Below are 27868 nucleotides of genomic sequence, written 5' to 3'. Positions count from 1 at the left end.
AGTATAAAAAAACATTTAACAGATGTCTTGTTTCTTCAAACATTGAACGTGACAAGAAGTAAAACTCCTGACGAATGTGCATAAGTACTGCTTAGTAATTCTATTATTAATTACGATATTTGGAGGAGGAGTGGGGCGGGATTAAGTACCAGGAGAGCAAGCCAGTGTTGTTGAAATACAACGTTGGCAACGTTAACACAAAGATATCTTTACTGAGTCGTTAGATGTTCTCTAGTCACATGACTTCTTTGTTTCGTACTGTGTACATGTATTCCGATGTACACGTTTTACTGCGTTAAACTTGCAATAAAGTTTTTGCTACTCACTCAAGCAGTATCTAAACATTGGTAAATTACGTAACTGATTGCTTTCCCCACTTCGTAGCAAATAAACTCTGTTGTTATGTGTCTCCTTCACCTCATAACTAACTTAAAAACTTTATTGTTGATACTCCCCTCACTTCGTAACATATAAACTCGTAGCAAACTGTTTTGTTGAATACTCTTCTTACCTCATAAGAAACCGTGTCGTTTCTTTATGTTAGAAAAACATGTAGGTTCAAGAAGTCTTGATAGAAATGAATAAAAACCCTATAACTCTAGCGCTTTTGAAATACAGATCTTTCTTCTTCAGGGGCAGATTGGAAATTTTGGTGTAATCGAATGAGTGGTATATATAAAGAAGTTTAGTGACATCGTTAAAGTCATCCGGTTTTCTATGAAATGTCAATTTCTCTACGTGCTGTTGTAAGTGTCTAGTTTCCGGTACAATGTTGTAAACGTATGTGAAAAGTTGTTAGGGATATTTTACTTTAGAAATGGCTAAGTATATGTATAATTAAAACTATATTTAAGTGTTTAAGTGAAATAAAGGTGACACCCGGAAACTGATTAAAAATGACATGTTATACTAATCAGTTTGTAAAAACAGGTACGAAAAAAAAATTAAATAGTAAGTTTTAGGAAATTTAGCTTTCATATTACATGAAAAGATAAACAAAGAAAAAGATTATTTTTCTGACAGAGATGAAACCAGTGAACGTTGATCACTGATTTTAGGATATACCTTATGCAGTGTATAGATCAGCAATCAATAAGCTTTTAATAAAATTACACTGGTTTCCGAAAGTTAAGCAACAAAAATAAAAATGCATAGTGTAAGATTTAATCATAAAAGTTTATCAGCAAATACTTGCGCACATCATACAGCATGTAACAGGATTTATGTAAAGTAGATCTCTTCAAAACATTTAAATTATTGTCTGTAGAGAAACAAGTGGATGCTAACTCCCGTTGTTATCGTGCACAGGTCATTTCCATAAAAGGCATAGCCGTCATCATCTGGAAGTTTCATACGACAAAGAACTAATAATGGCTTGAAGATGGATAGTCACATTTTAAGTGTATGAATGGCTAAATGAAATCGGAAAAGCTGTTTCCCGTCTATAGACACAATTCTGTATGAAAATATTGCTTGAAAACTAGTACGAGCTCAATCATAAATCAAAACGTCAGTAGGTGAATACTGTTTGTCACTTTTGGCCCAAGTGTCTTTAGGTCCCTAAGCAGACACGGAAAAATGTGGTTGCTCTCAGCTACACAGGTAAACGTAAAAGGGGGTTATAGGCAAGACGACCAACCAAGTGACTTATGGGATACATTGAAGGGACCGTGAAACATGCAACCATGAAAAGAATTCCTATGCTGGTGGAGATTTGATGGCCTAGGCCAGGGGTCACCAAACTACGGCCCTCGAGGTCATTTTGTCCGGCCCGCCAGCAGCTAGCCACTTGGAAATAAAAAGTGACATTTCATCAAATGTCCGACTGTCATAACAAAATAAATCACACCGATGGTCGCTTTAAGCTGGCAAACACAAGACGTTATGATAAAAAGAAAAGTCTGTCTTGTTTGTTTGTTTTTGGAATTTCGCACAAAGCTACTCGAAGGCTATCTGTGCTAGCCGTCCCTAATTTAGCAGTGTAAGACTAGAGGGAAGGCAACTAGTCATCACCACCCACCGCCAACTCTTGGGCTACTCTTTTACCAACGAACAGTGGGATTGATCGTCACATTATAACGCCCCTACGGCTGGGAGGGCGAGCATATTTTAGCGCGACGCGGGCGCGAACCCGCGACCCTTACGCGCTCGGCCATGCCAGGCCAACAACAAGGCTGTCACGCACATTTTTAACCAATAGGAAAATTCTTCTTTCGCCCTTGCTGCCCGTTTATTCATATATAGGCACGTATCTATGAAAGCATCAGGATTTCGAAAACAAATACAGACTTAACCCTCGTCCTATCGACTCGTCTTGTAAGTTCAGCGGTCTAGGGTTACCGCTTCAGCAAGCTAATTTCTCTTAGTATACAGGCTATGCGCTTTTCGTAACTCGTTCTTAGGTAAGTTTCGTGGCAAACGTACGTTTCAATATATTTTGTTTGTGCGTTCTTGGACCAGTACAATACTTTTCTCATAGCGTTCTGTGTTTTTCATTTTCAGATCCTGTTTTTTTTTTTTCACCCATCGTTATGGCTGCTTTTAAAAGAAGAAAAGTGGACTCTGAGTGTCGTGCTTTCAATGAAGAATGGGAAGAAAAGCACTTCTTTGTGCAAACAAAAAACCAGAAAGCTACTTGTGTGATATGCACCAAAAGTGTTGCCGTTTTGAAAGAGTACAATCTTCGGCGTCATTATATATCAACATATTTGAAATGTTCAGGAAAGTTCCGTTCTGAGAAATTTGAATCCATAAAACGTGTTTTTGAATCTCAAAAGAATCTCTCACGAGAAAGTTTGCTGAAAATGAATCTGTCACTCGTACAAGTTACAAAATATTGCATAGGATGGCAGAGCGAGGAAAACCTTTTACTGACGGCAAATTTATCAAAGAGTGTATGATGGAAGAAGCAAATGAGCTATGTCCTAAAAAAAGCCAATTTCTTGGAAAGTATCAGCCTTTCAGCAACTTCAGTTGTATGGAGAGCAGAACTTGGAGAGAACATCGCATTACAGATACGCCAAAAAGCTAGAAACTTCCTATGGTATTCTCTGGCACTGATCTCTCGAGTACGTCACAAATTCTCGTGTTCATTCGTGGAGTTAATTTGGACTTTCAGATCACGAAAGAGTTGGCATTAGTTTGCAGCATGCACGAAAGAAGAACTGGAGAAGACATTTTCATGGAAGTGCATAAAACTTTGCAAGACTATAACCTTCAGTGGAATCAGTGGAGGTGTAACAGTTGATGGAGGAAAAAACATCGCTGGAGTAAAGGAGGGTCTGGTGGGGCTGATCAGGAAACAGTTGGAAGATCTTCAACTCCCAAGCGCTCTGTTCATACACTGCGTCATACATCACCAAGCACTCTGTGGAAGAGACTTAGATATTTCTTGTGTACTGAAACCAATCATTTTTGCAGTGAATTTCATTCGGGATTCATGCACTTAATCATCGCCAGTTCAAGGCGTTCCTTGAAGAAATTGATTTGGATTTCTATGACTTGCCTTATCACACGGCTCAGCTGCGGTAAAATCTTGTCTCGTTTTTATAAGCTGAGAAGAGAAATAGATATATTTCTTATCGAGAAATATAGAGCCGATCCACTTCTGTCGGATCCAACCTGGTTGTCAAAGTTGTCATTTTTGGTTGACATCACATCCCACATGAATGAATTGAACTTGAAACTTCAGTGGAAGAATAACCTTGTCTGTAATCTCTATAGAATCATTAAAGAATTTTGGAGAAAGCTGTCATTGTTTGAAGCACATTTGGAAGGAAGAAACCTCTCATTTTCAGTGTTTCAATGAGTTTCATGCTGGAATCACAGAATATGTCAACATGGAGTTTCAGAAAAAGATTGTTGGTGATTTTAATAAGCATTTTTAGAGAGATTTTCAGATCTCGACAGAATCGAAAGTGGCATTCTCCTTTTTCAGAATCCTTTTGATTGTGTCATTGATGACGTGCCAGTGGAACTTCAGCTGGAGGTCATCGATTTGCAAGGAAATGACTTGTTGAAAGCAAAACACAGAGAGGAGCAACTGATTGAATTTTACAGCTGCATACCTGAAGATGATTTTCCAAAGCTGAAGCAGTTCGCATCTGTTATGACATCAGTGTTCGAAATAACTTAAGTCTGTGAACAAGCATTTTCAAAAATGAAGTATGTGAAGTCGGTACAACGATCAAGGTTGATTGATGAATATTTAAAAGCAATTCTAATGATTGGATGCAGCAATTCAAAATCAAACAGTGAAGATATTTTGAAAGCCAAACGCCAAATTCATAAATCTCACTAACTTTTTTGCAGCTTAGTGAAATTCAGATATGTACTCACTATGTGCAATGCGACAATTGTTTTTCCTAATGTCACCTTCTTTGATAACCTTTTGGTAAATAAAAATGTTGGTTGTATTTCTGTTTGTTTTTTATTATTATATGTGTGTATTGCATACTACTCCCACATGGCTAATGTGGCATTCTTAACATAGTGTTAAGTCTTTTACAGAGCACTTTCGTTCTAGTTTATGAGTATTGAACATAATGATCATGCGGCCAACGTTTCTCATTCCCCAAGTAATCTGACCCCCTGTGAAAAAAGTTTGGTGACCCCTGGTATGTCTGAGGATGGCATATTGTAACTTCTTAGAACATATTCAGATGTAGTAAAAGATAACTGATAATGCTTGTCCATACATTGAATGAATTATTATTCAATATAAAGAAGACCACGCCATCATCTACATGAATTTAGCAACATGTTCTTTTGGTTTTAAACTGACAGAACATGTTTGAAATGCTCTGGAAAGATCTCTTGACTCTTTCCAACCTTATTCTCTCAAGACCACAACATTATGTGTACGAACTGATCAGCAGGTTGTCCTGACCCCCTCATACCCATAGAACACGTTTAAGATGCTCTAGTAAAACTTCTTTCCCCCTTCAACACGATATGCTATGAGTCACGCATATCCATTAGGAGAGATCACATCCCCTTTTGAATATCTTTTCTTTATTGTTTTCATTTTCTTAATTTAAGGGTTCTTTCTTTCCTTCCTGGATTGTCACTGAACATTAACACAATAGAATATTTATTTTATAACATGTTGTATGATTTAAAAATGAATAAGTAATCCAGATTTAGCGAATATATCTTGCATTGTGATTTGTATTTTATATTTATTGCTTATGTTTAGAAATCAGTGTGTTTATAAAAGCAATTTGCTGCGTACAATAGAAGATAAGTCCTCACAATACACAAACTTGATAATCACGTTTTACGGAACATTTGTATGTGTTCTTAATGGATCCAACGAACCTCCATATCAGATTTGTTGAAGATCCATCCACAGAGGGTGAGATAATGATGAAAAACAAAACAAGAAAAAGCCAATAAAAAAACGCAAAATGCAAAATTTACATTTTGTATATAAACTCTCATGGCCTTAATGAATCTCTGTACCAATTTTATTGATGATCCAACTACTCTCTGTGAATTAGTTACGTAGAGAGACAACAGACAGTGTTTTCATACTTATATAGTTTATCATTTATCCAAGTCTTCTATTGGTTGATACTTTCGTAAGGTGATTTTAACGATATTCAGAATAATGTTGTTTTACAATTACTATAATACCATAGTATCATTGGGATACTATGTTACTATAATACCATTTGTCAAGTATTATTTTGTGAAATACTAGATTAAACACATTTACAAAATGTTTTACTTTGCTGCAAAATAAAAATTGTAGCAGATTTTGCTATATTTTCACCATAAGCAGTTTTTGATGAAGTTGAAATGGCAAAACATTGGCTAAAATAATTTTTAATTTCGAGAGTATAGAACGATATTTCTCTTTTACTTTTGAAATGTCTAAACCCTCAAATATACATTATAGTTCCTTTAAAAACATTCTATCCTTATGTCGAACACTTTATTACCGCACAAAAGGTATTATTTAATTTGGCTACTACTTTGTGAAGAAAATAATTCTTATGAAACAAGTGTTTTCTGTCTGGAGATAAAGCATTTAAAAATTCTTACGTTACGGCATTTAGACTACAACGGTATTAACTGTCCCTTTTAGTTGTGTTCAGGTGATACAGGTTTAAAGCCGAAATCTAACACGAATATCCTAATGTCAGCTTAAGACCGAAACGTCACACGAATTATCTAACAAAAAAAACAAAACAAACAGAGATAAAGAAAACATATTTTTCGCCTAAGTTTTTTTTTTTCCACAAGAATACTACAAACTTCAAATACTGTTTTAGTAAATATAAATGTTTTCAAACTTGTGTGAGAAACACACATTCTAACAACAAGTTTTATAATTATGTGTTGCACACGGAATATTATTAGATTCAAGCCTACTTTGTGCTTAGGGCGCTTGATTCGCAATCTAAGGGTCGTGAGTTCGAATCTCTGTCCAACCAAACACATTTGCCCTTTTATTAGTGTGGGAGTTCTAAGTGATGATCAATCCCACTATTCATTGGTAAAAGTATAGCTCAAGAGTTGGCGGTGAGTGGTGATGACAAATTGCCTTCCCTCTAGTTTCACTACTAAATTAGGGACGGCTAGTGCAGTTAGCCCTCGTGTGGCTGTGTGCGAAATTCAAAACAAACGAAGCCTAGTTCTAATAATATAAAAATTGGTCCACATCGAATTTTATACAAACGGTTCCCCCTTTATTAAAATACTTTATTTTAAACGCCACATTACTGTCGTCCGATTAATTAGTGCCTCACCACTATAATTCTCATAAACATCAGGATATTATTACCAGTAATAATGTGATGAAGAGTATTTTAAAGCAGAGAAAAATTCGTGCATACTTTTACATCTATTCATCTATATTAATGAATCTTTATACACAAAATGAGCCCAATTATCATTGGTTTGTAAAAGCAAATATTTTTTATTACATAAATTATTGCTTCTGAAATATATATATTTCTTTTAAATGAATGCACTGGTTCAAAGTGTGTCAGTAAGACTTTCACCAACTACTTTGAAAGATAAATTTTATTCAAGTTCCTGCACCTGGATACAAAGAATTATAGAAACAGTAGAGACGGGAAGATGTTCTATTTTCAGTTTCCTTTAAGTTCAGAATTTATTCTGTTTTAATCAGAAGGTATATTGACAGAGCATGCTCCTTTAATAACACATTTTAAAAGTAAAGTATGCTCCTTTAATAACACGTTTCAAAAAATAAATTATATTTAGAACGTTTGGTCACAGATAACTCACAGTAATAGCAGAAATGGAAAAAATAGGTGGGTAATAGCTGCTATTATCTAACAAGATTATCTACTTTGTCTTAAGCATTGTAACTAAACAACAAAAGTAATTAATTTAACCTGCTTAATCTCACTAATATCAAACACTAAATAAAATCAACAAAAACTTGGTCTTTTTAAGCAGTCAAAATAAAACAGCTTTCAGTCTAATAAATTAATAGTCATTTATAACAACCCAACTCACTATATAATTAGACTGTTGAATAAACATCGACCAAAATATTGACACACATTAGTAAATGAGAAAATGAAAGAATCAGTTGGACAGCTTTTCTGATTGAAGAACGGAGTCTAAACAGTCTGAATAATAACGGTATGGAACCGACACACGACGCTCAGTACGTACAGGTTATAATGAAGATTACTTCACACGACCTCGTATTCTTTCTTAATGGCACGTGCAAGACAGAATGAAAAGATGATTCCGATGACCTGAAATCATTTATTGGATGTTTATGACTTTTCACTTCACGTTCTAAACAATTTGATAGTAAAACACCAACTTCATTTCTATGGAACTTTGGAGATCGCCACATACATACAAAGTACGTACAAAACGCTGGGGAAATATATATTTCCTGATCAACAGGATTTTAGAAAGCAGTCAGTGGTTGTAAAAAGTAGAAAGTATTACTATTATTTAATTCGAACTATTAATAAACACAGTCACGCTGCGGTGGTAAATCCAGATTGTGATAGAGTAGCATATTTCTCTTGCTGTAATGTAAGTCTGTCAAAACAGATTATTAAATCATGGCACAACTTAAAAACAGTTACATGTACAGTATTGGAACTTATTATAGGAATGATAGATAAAACGGGTAAAAATGCAAATATTACGTGATTACTTTTCCTCTGTTGTATAAAAATGAACTGCACCAGAATACAAACACGCGATCATGGTTTACACACTAACCGACCGTCGTCCAACTAATAAGTAATTCACCAGATAAATACTTGTAAAAGTACAGACAGTAATACTATTCCTAGCAGGAACGTGGTGAATGCATTCAAATCTTTTAGGACATAAGCGTTCCATGGTAAATGTCACAATATTAATATTATTAAGACTTTATGGAATTATACAGAAACTGAGATGGTCAAAAACACTTAGTTGCATGGTTGGTGGTAATATACAGCATTACTATATTTTGTGGTAAAGCACTGATGGCACGTTGGCCATTTACTTCCAGTCACTAAACTGTTGTGTCTTTTGTATGTATATATGTGCACTTCTATAATTACTTCCAAAACCAATTTTATGTATGTGTATATACAGTACTATGTAACAACATTTTTACTTTTCCTAGTTCCTGGGCAGAAAGTGTTATTTCCCAATTGCTTATACCTAAAGTAAATGGAAAAGACCTATTTTTCTCTTCAAACTTTGCTTTTGTGACCTGGGTAATGAATTTTTCAAATTTACCCATTTTCCAGAACATTTCAGGTAGATTCAGTGCTGAGTAGCTGACAGAGAATTTTCTCGAACTTACAAGAATTTAAGAACTTTCTAGAATGTTGTAGAACTTACGAGAATTTTCAAGAACCTTTTAGAATTTTCTAGAACTTTTCGCCTAAGTAACAGTTTAGTTCTAGCTGCCTGAGTTTATCAGAAATGGCGTCAAGAAGCTGCAAGCATTCTCCAGACGCATTCTGCTATGTATGTGGCCAATTTATCAAGACAAGAGCGAAAAAGTACTCTGTGACAGCGTCTGTTAAAATGTGTGAAGCCTACAAGACATATTTCGGCCTGTCTCTCAGGGATCAAAGACAAACTCTGGGTACCTCATTTTACCAGCGAACACTGCAAAAAAACTCTAAAAGGTAAGACGGACAATTTTTGCTTGCTTGAATAGTAAGATTTTATATTATACAAATTTTAGACCTTTTAAAATTTAAATATATATATATATATATATATACATATATAAAAATTTCCAATAGTATAGAAAAAATATCACGTATAAAATATTTTGCATAAACCTCTTACACATTAGTTGTGGATGAAATAAATTTATTCTTCATATTAACAATTTTATTTTGCTATTTTGCAGGATGGTACAGAGGGGAAAAGAGAGCCATTCTAAAACACCCACTTCCTGTACCTAAAAGTTGACAGTTTAGATATTTATGACAATATGCCCCAACAGATGGCTTGTAAGGAAAGAAATGTGCTTTTCAGAAAAAGGTTTTTTTTTATCCGTCTTAGGAACTGGACTAGTCAATGTGGGCAAGCTATAAATTCAATTGTAGTAGTGAGGGTGGGGAAGTTAGATATTCAACTATACTAGTGAGTGTGGGCAGGTTATAGATTAAACTGGACTAGTAAATGTGGGTAAACTTTAGATTGAAATGGATTATGTATATGTAGGTTATAGATTTAACTACATTAGAAAGTGTGAGCAAAATTTCGATTCAAATGGACTAGATTTAGGCACGTTATAGATTCAACTAGACTATTGAGTGTGGGCAGGCTGTAGGTTCAACTTGTCTAGTAGTTTGGCCATGTTTTAACTTTAGAATAACAAGGAATTATCAATTTTAAATTACCTTTTCTAAACTCTTTGACATCTATTGATCAGGGTCATAATCTTCACTATTTCAAGATTTATTTTATGGAATTAACCTTATTACTAACAAAAAGCACATTCTTACCCTGGAGAATGTTTTTTACGAACAATAGAGCGTTACGATAATGAAAGAAAAGTTAACTGTATTCAAGTCAATGAAACAGAAAATACACTGCTAACATTTTCTTGACTTGACCAATAAAACTCATGCTCCAAAACACAGAAAGTTCCTAATTATTCATGTAATAAGGCATTAATATTATGCCTGTTATGTTTATAAGCACTAGGTTCTTTTTCTCGTCCGTTGTGGATTTAGCGTAACAGATGGCTTATATAACTAGTGTTCCGATCAACACTGTATTTGTTGCATTCTAGCCGGCTTCAAGTGTGTGAATTATGCTATACGCGCCTTAGGCAATGGATATGGCGAACAGAGTGATGTGGAATACTATTATCATACGCACTTGTAATTCTTGCAGATACCCAGGGGACTGTACGATGAATATAGTGTCTAAAAATATAGTGGACCTAATACTAATGTCGTTTTACAAGTATAAATAATTAATTCATGCTTCGCCAGCTTGTAAAAGGTATTCACACCATAACGGAAAGCTGTTACCTGAACGAAAGCGATCCCAACACCAACACCTCCAACGATGAGGATCTTGTCTTCCACGAACTTGGCCAATTTGTCCACACATCCCTATCAGTTAAGTAGAACGTTTACAGTTACGTTTCCTGCAAGTTCATCATGTAAACAAATATTTTTTCCTTTTGCATTTTAATATGGATAAAAATGCAAAACAGACACTTTAAAATACTATGATTATAAATAGTTGAAACTTTTCAACTCGAATTTACCACATCATAAAAAAGATTAACGAATACACAGGTAACGAATATAAAGGTAACTTTATATAAAGTATCAGACCTTCTTAGAGGATGTTTAAGCCACTAATAACTGGAGACAGAAAAATATGAATTATCTGGAGTAATCATTTAATTGAGAACTAATTACATTAACTAATAATAACAAATATTAATAGTAATAAAATTCCCAACGGCTTTTAAAGTAGTGTTTAATTGTGAGAATTTATGCAGAAATGAACAGCTACTATGCCTCATTTAAAAAATGATAAACTTTAAATTAGGCCAAGTGAGATCCAATGAATACGGCAGAAATAATAATACGGATAAACTTCTAGAATCTCACATTTTGAGCAAAACTGTCCCTTCCAACAATGTTCCTAAACTTAGACTCAATCTTTATTGTTTTTATTTTTATTTCCATATTATTAATGTCATCATACACGAAATGTTTCTGCTTTGTAACGAGGTGCAAAAAGATGAACTATAAATTTTATAAGAACTCACAGTTTGATAATGTTTCTCTATAACCAAGCACAATTTACTGGGGTCACCATCAGGACAGCAGCTGTATGGTAGTTTAGTATCATAATATTTTCTCCACTCAGTTGCGTTATTAGCCCCGCAACACTTCAACTGTAAGAGAGATTTTCCAAACTCAATCACACAATATTCGAATATAACGGGTACATTCACCAAACAAAATCTTACTGCATTCCAAATGTAACGGTTACATTTAACAATGGAAACAGCGAAGCATTACGACTATAACAAGTATACTGTTACCTTAATTCAATTATCTTAAATATTAAAACCAAACACATTTTTAAACTATTATTTTGTTTGATTAATTTCTAATCAGAAACGTAATTAAGAATTCACTTTTATAAAAAATAAATAAAATAAATGTTTATCATTAGAAACATATTATTACATAATGTTACTGTAGTTATATATATACAAGTATAATTAACTTAGATTTTTCAACAATCTCTCCCGGGTCCGCCAGTGGCACAGCGGAATGTCTACGGATTTAAAACTATAGAAAGCGGATTTCGATACCCGTTGTGAGCGGAGGACAAACAGCCCATTGTGTAGCTTTGTAGTTAATTATAAACAACCAAACAAGTTTTCTCCCGGTGGATCAGCAGTAAATTTATACACTTATAACGCTATAATTCGAGGTTCGAATGCTCGCGGTGGTCGGAACACAGAGAGATGATTGTTTGTCTTTACGCTTAAAAACACAGTTTACTATTCATTAACTTTGATTTTATACAGTGATTACAGATTTACTATAATATGAGAAATATATTTGTACAGTTGCTTATTCTGTTTCATAGCATTACTTCCGTGAAGCGAATAAAGAAAATATTCTTAAGCAAGAGAGAAATATATATAAAGTATTATCTCGTATGGTTTTGCCAGTGTAAATAATTATCTGGGTAATGCGTTATTGGTTCATTTATTGCCACGTGACGTACATCTTCGTCAATGGGTGTTACATTTTATTTGTCACAGCCAGCAAACACAACTGTGAAATTTTAAAATTAGGAATGTACCATTTGTGGTATATACCACTTAAGTAAAATAAGTCCTCGGTATTTCGTGATATATAGATTTCATCAAAATTATTTCATTAGTTTACCAGAAAACGTCTGAAAGAAATCGGGCATGTTATTGTTTAGACCGTCTATTATATCTCTTTCAAAATTGTGCACTTGTGGTTACACATACTCAGTGACACTTCTGAAATCCTCTGGAGGAATATGGAAAACATTAAATGCTATAAAAACATTCACAACAAAATCTTTTATAAAAGTACTACAGGGTCTAATGAAAATTACATTTACAATAAACTATGAAAGTTCATTCATAATTCCATATATTATACTTTTTACAGAATTTGATGAAAGTTTCTCTAACAAGGATATTTTTATATTGACAGAATGACATAACTTTTAATTTCTAAAAAGAATTAAGTTTTATGGACCACTTTGTGCTCCATGCTACGGACTTTATCTTGGTAAACTACGGAAACTGCTTCTACTTTGGTAATAATACATGGTACCCGTTTCTGAAAGATCTCTATGATTTGTCTTGAACTTTGAATTTGATAATGACAGACTTGAGAAATTAAAAGGAGAAACATATACAAATATGTGAAACAGTGTGAATCATTTAACTTTTAAAAGGTAAGTAACATACTTAATTTTCCTTTTTACTACACCTGTATCTCAATGAAACAGCGGCAAGTCTATGGACTTAACAATGCTGCAATCCGGGGCTCTATTCCTCACGGTGGACATATTATACCACCCTGTATGCCTTTAGAATGTAAGTACAATATATAGAACCTCTACAACATAATTACGTGTTTTATTATACATAAGTGAAGTTAGCACATGAAGCTCTTACGTTCGACTGCACATCATCCCAAGCCTTCGTGACTCCTTCGTATCCCGTTTTGTTATAATTCATCATGCCTTTCCTCATTTTATCTCTGATGACGTCTTCGATCTTAAATGCAAATGTAAACATATTTTAACACCATTTTTTTTTACAATTTAAAACGCTTACAATTAATTATGTTGTAAAATTTCCCTTACTTGTGTACATTTTAACCTCGTTCTTGAAACCTAAAACAGCTAAATTTAAATAGTTCTGTATAAGACAGAAGCAGTTTTTCAGCTTTTAAACTATAAAAAGAAAATACGAAATCTAATCCATCATTCAATTTACTATTTGTTCATAACCTGTATCATTTTCAAAGAATTCTATTCTTAGCTAGCAAACCTGAACAAGAGCGAAACGAGATAATAGGAAAAATATTCAAACAATTGTGGAAGGTCTATTATATATATGGTGTCTTTTACACACACACACACACACTGATTCTATATTTATATGTGAATTTCAAGAAAATGCACTTAATATATTCTTGTGAAATATTCGGCTTTATAAAGAGTGAAGTTTCCCTGGTAAGTGATAAATCAGATCATAGGCTGGGCTTCACACTCATTGCTCTACTGTATCAGACAGTTTGTTTGCTGAATAACTAACAATAATAGATAAGTTGGTACTGTCAATGCTACACATTCTTGAAATTTCTGTATAAGCACAGGATCAATATGTAAGTAAAAGACGTCTCCAAAACAACATACCCACACAAACATGTATGTCGTACTGGTGCAGGAATTTTTAATGCATAGAAAATATTAATCAGCTGTAATAAAGTTTCCTTTATTTTAGGTTTACTGTAATCAGCTCATGCTTGAAATAACGGAGAAATATAATATTACTTATTGTTAATAAAACTAACATTGTAATAATTTTTGTTATGTTTAAAATAATGAAGTGTTATAATAATTCTGTTTTTAAGAAAACTAATAATGTAGTAATTTTTGTTATGTTTGAAATAATGATACATTATCATATTTTTATTGTTAAGGAAAACAAATACTGTAGACACTTTTGTTACTTTTAAAATAATTAAGTATTACAATAATATTTTATATTGTTAAGAAAAACTAATATTGTAGTATTTTTACTTTTGGAATAATGACGTACTATAATATTTTTATTGTTAGGAAAATTAATATTAAAGTAATTTTTGTTATGTTTGAAATAAACATATAATATTTTTATTGTTAAGGAAATATAATATTGTACTAATTTTTATTAGGTTTGTAATAGTGAAGAGTTATAGTAATTTTAATTGTGTAGAACTGATAACATAGGTAAATTAATATTTAGAATTACACAAACGGGCTTTTCTCTACGATAAGATAATTTTCTCTTATTTGTCGGCTTTTGGCCTTTTTATATTAGTCTTCATTGCTCAGCACATTGTTGCCTGATGGAGGCTACGGTAAAAAGGCCAAAACTGTCAAATAAAAGAAAAGTATTTTAAATTTGAGAAAAGTATATTTATTATTGTTAAGAAAAAGTAATCCTTCAATATTATTTCTATCGTTTGGGAGAACAAAGGGGGGGAATATTGTAATATGCTGTGGCGAGAAAGTAGTACTATAATTTTTAGTTATATACAAAGAAAGTAAATAAGGAAATATATTTAAAACAATGATTCCTGCAGTTCAAATTAAAATACGATTTACTACTATACGAAATTGACATTAAATTAAAACAATAAATACTCTGTCATGAAGAAACACGAATATTTACTTCTACAATTTGTCTGCTCTTATTAAATATGTAAAAAAGTGTTTCACACGTTAACAAATAGTTATTTAATTAAACACCACAGTTATTCTGTGTACATACCTTGTTCCTGTAAACATAAGCTGTAATACCAGCCGCAAGTTCCAAGATAAAGATGATGAATAATAGAATACCAAACTACAAATAAAAATAAATATTTACAGCTCTACCAGACAGTATGACGATTATACAATATAAACTAATAATACCTGCAAATTCTCTACACTTTTCAGATATAGCCAAACAAGAGGAAAGTGCACATTAGAACTAGGTTCAAGTATATATAAAGTAAAAGCTACTGTGTTGCCACTTTAACCAGCATGGTAGACACACAAGATGGTCTAATGTAGCTTTGTTCTAGAATAAACACATAAATTCTTACTTAACGTATTGCACGAAAAAAATCCGTCATACTAGCAACATTCATTTGAAAGCTGATTAAAAACACTCTCGGTTTGTCATGGTGATCTGCTTTGCGTAGACATGAAGTCGCTTCTCCCTTCTCACATTCTACTCAACTTAGTCATTACGTGTTTATCATCTGATGACTGTCAAATATGCCTTACAAAAGTGTTTGGGTTAAACGGTTTATGTCTGACTGATTTATTCAAGTCATGCAATTTCCCTTTACATTTTTTTTTTCAGTAACACTGCCATTTACAATAGGTCCACATTAGGTGCTATTAGGTAAAAGATTATGACACAACTCTTACAAACATTGGATACTAGAAATCAAGTATTAACCATATACGTATAGTTATAAAAAAAGAGAAACTACAAAACTATTTATTTTTTCGTGATGATCATAATTTTATGTTTTAGAATATAATATTGGTTCTTTCTGAAATCAACGTGCCTTTTGACATCGGCTAATTTTTGAAAGTAGCTTTTGTTTTTAACACTAGTTAGTGTCAAGTGTTAACTTCACTTCTACTTGTTACTGTATTAAGTATTTAATATTGGAATAAACTAGTGTCTATAGTAAGTAATGACTTTCCATTTCAAGCACAAATTATACCTGCTAAGGCAAAAAGTGGACTTGTTATTTAAGTCTGAATTAATATGAACACCGTAATTGTATATATTACACTTGATACTTATTACATAATCTGTTGTCGTTGCTTTGCTACAGTTATTACGTAACCTGTAGTTACTATACTCGCCATGCAACGGTGTTACGCAAACTATTTGCTATTATCGCCGTGCAACGATTATTATGTAACCTATACTTACTGTCATCACCATACAGTAGTTTTCTTTTATGGCACCGCAGCAGCCCAGGAAAGACAGGATAAAAATAACAACGCCGACAACAATGAGCAGAATAGGAGCTGATGCATATCTATCACCTAGAAAATCTACGTAGTTTGTTGCTTTGGCTTGAACCCATGCACCTACGGCAATAATAGCTATTCCAGTTATCTGAAATAAATAATACTGCTGAATTAATACACTATCACAGAGGTTTGGAAGCACAAAAAACAAATTAATTATAAAAACTAACGTTAAAAACATTATTATTTAAACAATCTTACAGAGAAGTATGGGCTACAGTTAGGTCTTTATTATTACGCCAAGATTATTGTTTAAACAATGTAAAAAAAGTAATTTAGAGTTCTCAATATGTAAATATCTCATTTCTTACCACTTTATGCAAAATTAGAAAAATCCTTTTAAGTTCCTATTTGTAAAACTTTTAAAAATAAAAGCCATACCAAATCTTAAAGAGAAATATGAATTAAAAGCATCAGGTTCGTTTTAGAGATTTATTTCAAAATGTTGAATTTTTGCAAATTAGAAAAATTGTTTGAAAAGCTAATTTTTAATATTTTAAACTAAAATTAAAGAAAAAATAATTTCAAGACGTGAATTAAACAAACTGAAAATATAATATATAAAACACATGACCTCTTTGGATCAAGTTTCAACTTTTAATAACACAAGTATTTTTCAAACGTGAATAAAGATCCGATAAAATCACTAATTCTTTCGTCTGCTTACTTAATATGCAAGTTACACACAAAGAAGTCTATTGATTAGCGTTCCGGACTGTAACCTGGGGTATCGGGCTCACATTCCATTATCAAAACAAAAATCGCACTTCTCACTTTGGATGCATTGGGGAGTTACAAGAATGATGTTCCAAAGTAGCCCCAAAGTTGGCGGTAGGTGTTGTGGACCTGTGCCAGCCGTCTTTAATTTTAAAGACAAACTGAAAGAAAGGCATTCGGTTCAACACTACTCGGCGCCAGTTCATGGACTCTTCTAATCATTTTCAAGATACAGTGTTAAGCGTGCCAAAACAATGAATTAAATAACTTAGGTTTCACGTTCCGTTTCCATATAAACACTCCGCGTTTGGAGTCGTGAATGTGCCATAAAAGTGAATGTAAAATATTACTAGTGGAAAGACGAATTACATGTAGGGAAAAAAATAAAATATCAGCGTTCGATCATAGACACAATTAGCCCAAGAGCTTAAGGTGAATGCTGTACTTTTACCCAGTCAGGTGAAAACTGGATAGGTGTATGCATGTAGCTCACAAAATAATTCTGATGAGAGGAACATTTATTATATGTTGAACGCGTTCTAGTGTTAAGCAAACTGGCCTGTAGATCGAGTGTCTGGGATATCATTTTTCTGGACACTCTCCTTTGGGCATGTTTGCAAAGAAGTGGCAGTCAGTTTCATTATTCAGTTCAAATAAAGTATCATAGGGTGAATATTGTTGACTAAACGTCTTTTTTTCTGGTCCACAGTCCAAAATAAGAAGTTACTGTACGTAAGCCCGAGGGGTGTCCAGCTGGACGTGCGCATAAAGTAATATTCAGATTGAAAATGAAGTGCATCTAATTGCAAAATGAAGGTCACACATAATTTAGAAATATACTGGGCATGGAATCAATTAATGTGTTATTTTTAATAGAGCCCAACATTTATAACGTAACGTTAGTCAGTTTTAACTGAATACGTCAGCATAAAATGAACTCCCTATAAGATGTTTCGATACAAAGCCGCTAGATGTGTTTCTGCGTTCGTTTTTAAATACAAAGTTACATAATTGGCTATATTTGCTCTGCCCACCGCAGATATCAAAACCAGATTTCTAGTATTATTATCCCTTAGACTTACCGCTAAGTCATAGGAGCCCGCTGGAAGCAAACCAGTTTTAATGGAAGAATAGCAGTATTAAGGTATTTCCATCCCTTTTTTTCATTTTTACATCTTTTAAACAGATAGTTGCTAATTTAAAATGTCTACTTTCAATTTCTGCAACACATTTGGTCAAAAGATCCTTACATATCCCTCAAAAATGGTATTGAAAAATCATAATCCTGAATTAAAAATGAAAATCTTCCAACAGCAACAGCCTTAGCAACAGAATTAATGCAATTCGCAACCTCTTTGATGGTAATTTTTCTTAATTTGTTTCACACAAACTCCATGTAAAACGTGGAATGTAAAATGTTACATCCTAAGTATAAGAGGTCTGTAACTAGAGGAATGATGTACAGCGTTGAAAATAAATATATTAATTTTTGCAACAGTTTGTCATTTCTGATGTTAGATTCATGGCTTTCCTCTCTTCTCACGCTTTAAATTCGTATATAATTTAGTTGGGTATTATAATGAGTTTAATATATTGTGTTTTTAGATAATCTGAGTCAGAGCTTATTAATATGCGTGTAGTAAAGGAATAATTTGCATAATTAATTGGAAGTGAATTGTTTTGTATTATTTTCAAGTGCAACAAAGTTTAAGGTTTTTAGTTTGTCCTAGAGTTCAAAACTAGTAATGCATATACAAATGGGTGATGAACATCTTAAGCCTAAAGTTTTAAAAGCTGTCTTTTTATTTTCTTTATTTTTCTTTCCTACTCTTTACGATGGTTACCACACTTCTTTATCAAAACAATGGAGGTAAAACAACTTATCTTCGACTCTACACTTAAGTGAACGAAATTACTGAAAGCGACAGCCGAAATGCATTCAATAAAAAATTAGCAACAGCGGAAATAATAAGAAAGGAGGTGAGCATGTAAACTAACATAGAAAACAGCTGTAACCATAGGATAAACTGGAGAGATTTGTAACAATAGAAAAATACAAAAAAAAGGCATTCGTATAAAAAAAATAGCAAACCACGTGAAGATACGGTATCATAATCAAGAACGGAAAACCATGACATCATCATCAACAAAAGAGAACCACAAAGCGACACGACATCATCATCAACAAAAGAGAACCACAAAGCGACACGACATCATCATCAACAAAAGCGACCTAAAAAAAACACTCGTAAAGAAGGCTCAGAGAAACAAAATAATCGTTACGGGAACGTAGTGTAAGGAGCAATATTCAATATAGTTACCACAGAAGCAAAGCAGCTTTTCAAAAATTGGAACAAACTGGCTTACAGCTAGTTGACAGAGGAAAAAATATTCTTAATAGAAACGTTAAAAAGAAAATCTTTCCAGCAGACAGGCAAATGTAGATCAGGGCGAGTTTCTAGACTCAAGGATTCAACAATTAGTTTTCTTGAAGCAGGCAGGCAGATGTAGATGAAAGCGAGGTTCTAGACTCAAGGATTCAACAATTAGTTTTCTTGATAGGAGGGAATGGCGTTGTTTCAAAGTTTGACTTTGCGCTTTGTACTCATAAACAAGTGATTGTTGGTTTGAGTGGTTTGAGGCCGGCCTGCGTAATATTACTGACCCCACTTGTTTCAGTGCATGAGTGTCAGCTGTCAGCTTTATGGACTAGCAACCGGTCCATGGGAAAATGTATCACCATTCTCATCCACATGAAACCACCAGTTCTATGTGCTTTGCAAAAACACAGCAAAAATCTACCTAACTTGTTTTATAAGTTAGTTAAATTTTACTTGTGAGTCTAGGTTTGGATTTACTTGATCTTGATAGAGTACCCGGAATGTAGCTGTTAATCACCTTCTGTGATTGCTAGAGGTTGATAGTGTAAAATAAACAAAAATATAAAATAAACACTGGTACAAGTCGAAAACGAAAACCACTATTATAAAAGAACCTCCATCTTTAAACAAAACAAACGGAAAATTAATACAATATAAATTGTCTTCTTGAAATGCCAGTAAATGGGATAAAAATATTTCAGCAGCTTTTTCTGTAAACCTATTTCCGCGACCAAACTATTTCGCAAAATACGTCACAAACCACTGATATAACAGGATCAGAAATGTGATGAAAGTTTATCTATATACATACAACTTGTGTCTCTCCCGCGTGACAAGAGACATTTTCATTTGAGGAAAAATCATTTTATTTAAACTAAATGTGTCTCCTGGAAGGTAAAAATGTAGAGAACGATACTGCAGAGTTAGGATAAGTTCCTATAAAACAACAACTGGTATAAGCTGCTACCTCCACACGTGTATAATTTCCTGCACCTGTTAATGAATTCTACAAACACTTGCTAGGTACGCGTTGTTAGGTGAACAGAGGTATTGTACATTTTATAGAAAGATCTGGACCATAAAATTAACTGTAACTTTCGTAGTAGCCCTCATCTTCAAAAATAACTCCCCACTTTAAATGAGCTATGACTGGTGTTATAAGAGTGACAATGAAATTCAACTTTTAGATTTCAAATAGACCAAGAGCTGGCGATTATGGTGTACTAGCTGCATTCCTTCTTGTCTGTCAGTTCAGTATTTTGAACAGCTATGTGCAATAGCCCTTACGTACTTTAGAATGATTTCAGAAAAAAAAATTAAGCCAGCAATCAGTCCCTCTACAGACTTTGAAATAAATAATAACTAACTTTTTTCATGTGTCCAAGGGATTAGTTTCCATACCAACAAAACTCAGTTTACAGAATAGTTTGTCAATAGTTCCACCCAAGCCAAGTCTTGTTTGATATTATACTTGCCAATACTTTGAACTTGAGACATCTCCATCTAACAAGACAAAACGAAAATGTATTAAATACCAATTGTTTCCTCGAAACAAGGTGGGGTGGGGCGTATTGTAGCATAATGTAACACGGCTTTCACAGTAGGCCTACTTCAGGACCTAAACTGTTCTCTCCCCACATACATCGCAATCCTGTCCAGTACTACCACATTTAAATTAGGTTAGTTTCATTTCTTGTGGATAGATTGCGCCATTGCACGCATAAAGCATTAGTAAAATTATAGAAAAGCCCTAATTTTCAAACATGCTTCTTGTATCGTCGATAGTAGTCTTGTTTTCGAACCCAAAGCTGAATATGACAGATTAACATTCCTAATGACAGAAGGATAAAACACGCATTAGAAATAAAGACAACATTAATTATCACTAATTTACCCTATTCCTTGGAGAAAACGTCGTCATATGTGGAAATCCAAAGTACTAAACTATTAAATTTTATTACTTTTCCAAACTTATCACAGATGAAAGATACAACTAGACAGCTATTTGTTTTGTCGAATTTAGCGCGAAACTACTCGAGTGCTATGTGTATTTCTTGTTCCTAGTTTTGAGCTTATAGACTAGAAGAAGCACAACTAGTAAAGAACACACCTACCGCCAACTCTTGAGCTATTTTAATCGAAATTAAAGTTTGACAGTCTTTCTCATAACGCACCTACGATACCAAACTGCGAAAAAAAATATTATTTTATTTTTGCATAATGGAACATGAACCACAGACGGTCGAATACACGGTCCAGCAGGCTAAACATAATGCTGCACCTGGTCTAATAAACCTAACAAAAGAAATAATCGTTGAATCTTTCTTATAGCAATGCGGGTAATTTCTGAGTTTATTGCAAACAATTAAAACCAGAATAATTCGTGACTACAGTGTTCAAGTTTTGGTATTGTTTGTTCATCATGACATGGGGCATCACCACATAGGATCTGAGTGTTGAAGGCGTTTAACTCAAAATCTGTGGGTCGCAAGTTCAAATCCTATTAACGAACATGCGCGCCCTTTCAGCCATGCGAGAGTTATATAGTTATGGTCAATCCTAATTTTCGTCGGTAAAAGAGAAACCCAAGAGCTGGCAATAGGTCATGTTGAGTAGCATTGCACAAAGCACAACAAAAAACAGTTTTAAATATTTTTATATGTACGGGTATAATGTATTTATCCACTAAAGAAAAAAGGGGTAAACCTATACATTATACACAACATATAACATTTTAACATGTCTTTCAAGTAGTTTTTTACCTAACCCGCTTGTATACCTATCTCCTGTATCAAGAACGGTACGATTTAGGAAGTCCTATCATTTTCTAGTGCATTATAACCTATCTTTTAATGACCTAAATTCCACATAACTACGTTTTCAATATTTAATAACAATATAGCTAAATGTTAAAAGCAATGTTTCACTGTTCCTGTGATTACTATAAATAGAGAACTGTGATTTTACAAAAAAAAGAAAGAATTTCTGCGCTACGCTGTTGTAATTATGTTCCAAATTCGGCGAATGACAATAGGTAGAACAGAGGGAAGCACCTACCAAACTCCCACCTCCTTGGGCTATTTTAAATCTAAAAGTTGGATTTGATTGTTATTCTTATAACACTACTCATGGCTCATTTAAAATGACAAACTATTTCTGAAGGTAAATGCTAATTCGAAAGTTACAGTTAATTTTTTGGTCCAGACCTTATTCTATAAAAAGTGCAGTATCTCTGTTCACCTAACAACGCGTACCTAGCAAGTGTTTGTGGAATTCATTAACAGGTGCAGTAAATTATGCACGTGTGCAGATAACAGCTTATACTAGTTGTTGTTTTGTAGGAACTTATCCTAACTCTACAGTATTGTCCTCTACATTTTTACCTTCCAGGAGACCCATTCAGTTTAAATAAAACGGCCTGTCTTCAAATGAAAACGTCCCCTATCACATGAGAGAGAAACAGACATACGTTGTATATAAATGAGCACTCATCCCATTATTAAGTATTAATAATCATATTATATTATGTTTAACTTTTTTTACTTAACAATTTCTTCTAGTTAAGCCTACATTTTATAAATTTTACCTAAATAATACTAAGTGTAACAATGATGATTTAAGAGCATACGTACAGTTGACCTGATCGTTTCGTATAAGTTTGCACGTAGCGTCTTAAGCTGGAGATGCACTTTCAAAAGTAACAACTAAACCACAAAATTCTGGAACACCAATAGAAAACATTGGTTTACGAATAATGACTAATTTATTATAGATTAATCACATTCATAAAGTGCGTTAATAGCTGGTATTATACTTTCCAGTATTTTCAACCCAAGAGAAATTTTGGTTCAATGGTGGAAACAGGATTTTTTGGTGGTGGTAGGGGATGATCGACTAAGTAACAGTGGCTTAAACCCGACCCCAAGTAAATTTTTCCTTGTCACTGCAACGTAAATTTCATGGAATTAATTTAGAAACAAAGAAAAAAAAACATATATGACTAAGAACTCTCATTTATTGATTTTATTCTAAAATATCAATTTACAAGTAATCGTACAGCACTATACTGAATCACACAAATGTATGATTCATGAAAGTGCATGTGACAATGAACTTTCGTATATTTCTAAATAACATGTTACAAGTAAACATACAACAAAAATATTCTAATTGAGATGATCAGTACTTTATATTTCTGATTTCCCATTAACCTACACAATTTTGGTATGGCCAGTGGGGGGATGCATCCCCCGACCCCCCTCTGTATCCATCTCTGTTTTGGTTGGTATTATATTTGCCACTATTTAAACTTAAGCCTCGTATTTATCTTCCTAAAGTCACTTAATATTGTAAGACTGATTTTAGACTTAACAGCCCCTACAAAGAACACACGGAAACTTCTATCTACTACTACGAGTTAAAGGTGATATGGATGACCAATTGGCCTTCTGTCACTTTGTTCATCTTCATGCTAAAAATGAGCAGACAAAGATTTGGAAGGAGTAGACGTTTTGTCTAATTACGGTGACTAATAGTGCCACCTGTTGTTGCATCACGGTGACTAATAGTACCACCTGTTGTTGCATCACAGTGACTAATAGTACGACCTGTTGTTGCATCACAGTGACTAATAGTACGACCTGTTGTTGCATCACAGTGACTAATAGTACGACTTGTTATGACATTATAGTAGTTAACAATACTACCTGAGACATTACAGTGGTTAATAATACTACCGGTGGTGTCATTACAATAATTAATTATACTACCTGTGTCATTACATTGGTTAATAATACTACCTATTAATAGTTGCATTATTTAATAACAATAGACATTACTATTAGTACTGTTATGTGATTAATAATACTACTGGTGGTGTCATTACATTGATTAATAATACTACCTGCTTTATCATTAATAATCACAGAATAACAAACCATTAACAAGATAAATGTCACGTCACATATGGTAATATCAGTCAGCATCCATTCATTTCGTATCTCTTGATTAACATACAGTAAAGGTAATTTTAGTCTTAAGCCATTGAAAATATAAGGTGCTGCTAAAATCAGCTCCCTTATTGCCAAAGGCATCTCAATGTGTAACTTACAAATGCTATATAAGTCGTATATATGTAAAAGTGGGGGTGTTACAGCACCCCCGGTTCCGACGCTTCTGTTTGAAGTGAAGGTTCTAGTTTCTCACCATAACATTCAACAAACTGTCAGTGCACAGTTCAATAAAATGTCAGACTCTTAGCATTGTATTTAATTAAATCGTATATTAGTGTATAAGACAACCCTAGTAAGGGGAAATTAATATTTTAAGATATTATTTGGCTTTCTGATAATTCTAAGTTGTAAATAAACAATCTTTCCCTCCTACAATAAAACCTAGATTATTTCAGTGAAGATATCAACTGTGTACTAACATCTTGAGTAATCTATCTGTTGATAAAGCTGAGAATGGGCCTAATATATCCCAAAATAAAGATGTGATGCTCTTGAAAATATATTAACTATATTTTGATGCCTAAAAAATTAATTGTGCACTTAAATTTTTTCTTTTAGTATCACTCAGCGGGTAAGCTCGAGAGCTTAAAAACTATTTATGTAGAAGTCAGATACCCGCTTTAAGAGCAGCGCAGATTACCTGTTATGTGACTTTCTACTTAACAATAAAAACTTTTGAGATATAAAAGTCAGTACTGGAAATTATCATAAAATATTTATTATAGTAAATTTTAATGCGTTAGGATGTCAGATGTTCTTAAGAACTTTCGTAAATGTCAAATTGAAACCAAAACTTCTTGAATGTGATTTAGACGAAAGCTTCTCGTGACCAAGATGGCAAAGCAGCTCCTGGTGTCGTTTCTTTACGACTTTTGAATTGAAAGTTACAAAAGTAACTTCGCTCAATACAGTGTGTAAAAGTACAAGTGAAGGACTACTACAGTTATGCCTGATTTGGAAAAACAACCGACTTCTGTGGAGAAGTTTTTGCCCTAGGATACTCTGCGCTAACTTTCTCGATTTTTGAATTTATACACTAGGTGAAAGGCAGCTGGTCAGCAATATCTACAATTAATACTTGTAAGATCGAATAGTAGCTTTGGCCGTCACTCTTGTAACGCACCCACGACCTGAACGAGAGGAGCACACTCTGTTTTATTGTGGTTAAGGGACGCGAACCACGCACCACTGGATCTACGATACACAATAATCACTGACTCGTTCAACTGTCATTTTTAGTATTTGTTATTCTATCCATTATGTATAGACAATAAAACTGAGAATTTATAATAAACTTGCAGTTAATTTTAGATATGCGTTGAAAGGTAGTTGCTTGACGGTAGAGCACAGAAACGCAACGCTATCGCTTGACATAACGCTTATCTAACAGTCGCAATATTTGCCCCTCAAGTGACGTTGATGGGAAACGTCGTGGAAAAAACTTTACTGGGGAAATTACTGACAAAGCAAGTGGCCTAGCGTTACAACCCCTTAAGAGTCAGACCTAATTTAGCGTATACATTGAAAACCTGTAGGCTATAGGTTTTTCTAAAAACTTTGTATTCTGAGTATAACATACAATCAAGTTTTGAACGGGAAATGGATTAGCGACTATTTTAATGATGGACTTACCACAAATAAAAAGTTGAAGATAAATAGTAAGTATTTCACTACGGACATTCCTCCTTTCACCATTTTGAAAATAGATTTAAGTCTCTTTGCATAGAAACAAGTACAGCAACTGAAAAACAGGTGCAGCTGTCCTAGAAATCAGGTTTCTTCTGCTGTTTCTCACGAGACTGAAGTTTTCTGTAATGGAAAACGACTAACTTCAAGCACCTTCACGGTATCTATCTGCGTACAAGCCTCCTAGCGGAAGAAATAACAAACTTACAACTACAGCCCTGCTGTCTTTATAAAAGAAACCTCGATCACGAGGTTATTACTCACTTATTTCAGTTGCTCCTGCGCAATTTAAGCAATAAACACTCATACAGAAACGTTTTATTTGTAAAAAATATAAATGCTAAAACGTTATGCAAAAACCCCAGTTTCGAATTATTTATTTCCGCATTTCATTTAAGCGAATCATTAATTCATAATAAAATTGGATTTATTTTTTACGTAAATATTCGGAGGTTATGAATGTAGATCATATGATCCATGACGTTAACGTGCGTCACAAGATTACGTTATAATAAGAGTGAAATAACTTTTTAGAAATGTCATGATAACTAATGTTAAGCAGTATAGTGAAATTGTAAAAACCGTGAATTTACATATGTGGTTATTAATAAAGTAGGCATGGCCAGTGGGATAAGGCACTCGATAAGTCATTCGAGGGTTACGGGTTCGAATCCCCGTTGCACCAAACATGCTCGCCCTTTTTGCAATGAAGACGTTATAATGTTACAGTCAATCCCACTATTCGTTGGTAAAAGAGTAGCCCAAGAGTTGTCGATGGGTGGTGATGACTAGCTACTTTCCCTCTAGGCTTACACTGCAAAAATTAGGGACGGCTAGCGCAGTTAGCCCTCTTTTAGCTTTGTGCGAAATTCAAAACAAACAACCTAAGAAATACATAAATGTGAGAAAAATTTCAATGCGTTTTATTTCATTTGAAAACTCTGAGATATATGTATACAAAACAACAAATAATTTCGCTTACTAAAACAGGATCTTTTAGCAAGATATTGAAAATTAAATGCGTATAATACGTGTTATGAATGATGCCCAATCACGGAAACTGGTGGAACTGTTATTGATACTATCCGAGAGTACTTGTCAAGGAAGCAATAAAGAAGAACATTAGATTATGTTCCCCTTCCTTTTTTCTGTTCTTATTAAATCCCTAAGGACTTTATCACACGTTAATTGTATAACCTCCTTAATGAATAGTAAGTAGTAAGAGACTCACTGAACTGATTAGGTACTTGTATTGTTAAATTAAAAGCCAAACGTTTACAAAAAACAACAACAAAAGGGAGTAGAAATGTTCCCTATTTTAGGACTATTCCATCTCTCTTATTGGGTACAAACCCTAAAACTAAATAGCTCATGTACATTTCTGAACAGTTTCCATTTACTTTACAAAATATTACGGTACTAGAGCCTATCAACTCCGGGTGATGGTGGTAATATACATCTTTATAGTCATATAACCCATCGTATCCCAGTTCGTTGAAATATAAATTTTTAATGAAGAGAAACAGCCAGCATCTGGTTTAAATCTTTTTTACTCACGTTTCACTGGAACACAAGTATTGTTTCTATCGCTTAATCAATGAAAGCATAAAGTAATGCGTTGATAACTAAAGAATATTCACTGGTTGCTGGATGTTTATCTTCGTCAAACACGTATACACATTGTACACCACGTACACGTACTTGAAGGTAAAGTTTAAAACAACAGGATGTATTAATCTTCATAGTTCCATATAAACAGCTCTCAAGAAC

The 27868-nt window shown here is 33.7% G+C and overlaps 1 protein-coding gene across 2 annotated transcripts in view; it reads right to left on the bottom strand.

Moving 5' to 3' along the window:
* The window catches only part of LOC143247106 (CD63 antigen-like), a 28708-nt gene extending 2456 nt beyond the window's left edge, over nt 1–26252 (bottom strand). Inside the window, exons 1-7 of one of the 2 annotated variants that reach the window (XM_076494587.1) lie at nt 26045–26252; nt 16202–16390; nt 15032–15106; nt 13166–13267; nt 11255–11383; nt 10500–10583; nt 7015–7742 (exon numbers count right to left, since the gene is read on the bottom strand). In XM_076494587.1, coding sequence (XP_076350702.1) covers nt 7677–7742; nt 10500–10583; nt 11255–11383; nt 13166–13267; nt 15032–15106; nt 16202–16390; nt 26045–26107 — 708 coding nt within the window. In that variant the 5' untranslated portion in view covers nt 26108–26252 and the 3' untranslated portion in view covers nt 7015–7676. Of the gene's footprint in view, nt 1–7014; nt 7743–10499; nt 10584–11254; nt 11384–13165; nt 13268–15031; nt 15107–16201; nt 16391–26044 lie in introns of those variants that run through there. The other variant, XM_076494588.1, reaches the window with a different exon arrangement.
* Between the last annotated feature and the right edge of the window lie 1616 nt (nt 26253–27868).

The sequence above is a fragment of the Tachypleus tridentatus genome, chromosome 3, assembly GCF_004210375.1.
Source record: "Tachypleus tridentatus isolate NWPU-2018 chromosome 3, ASM421037v1, whole genome shotgun sequence".
NCBI lineage: Eukaryota > Metazoa > Arthropoda > Merostomata > Xiphosura > Limulidae > Tachypleus > Tachypleus tridentatus.
The sequence above is the reverse complement of the archived record's forward strand: the minus strand, read 5'-3'. Positions and strand labels throughout refer to the sequence as shown.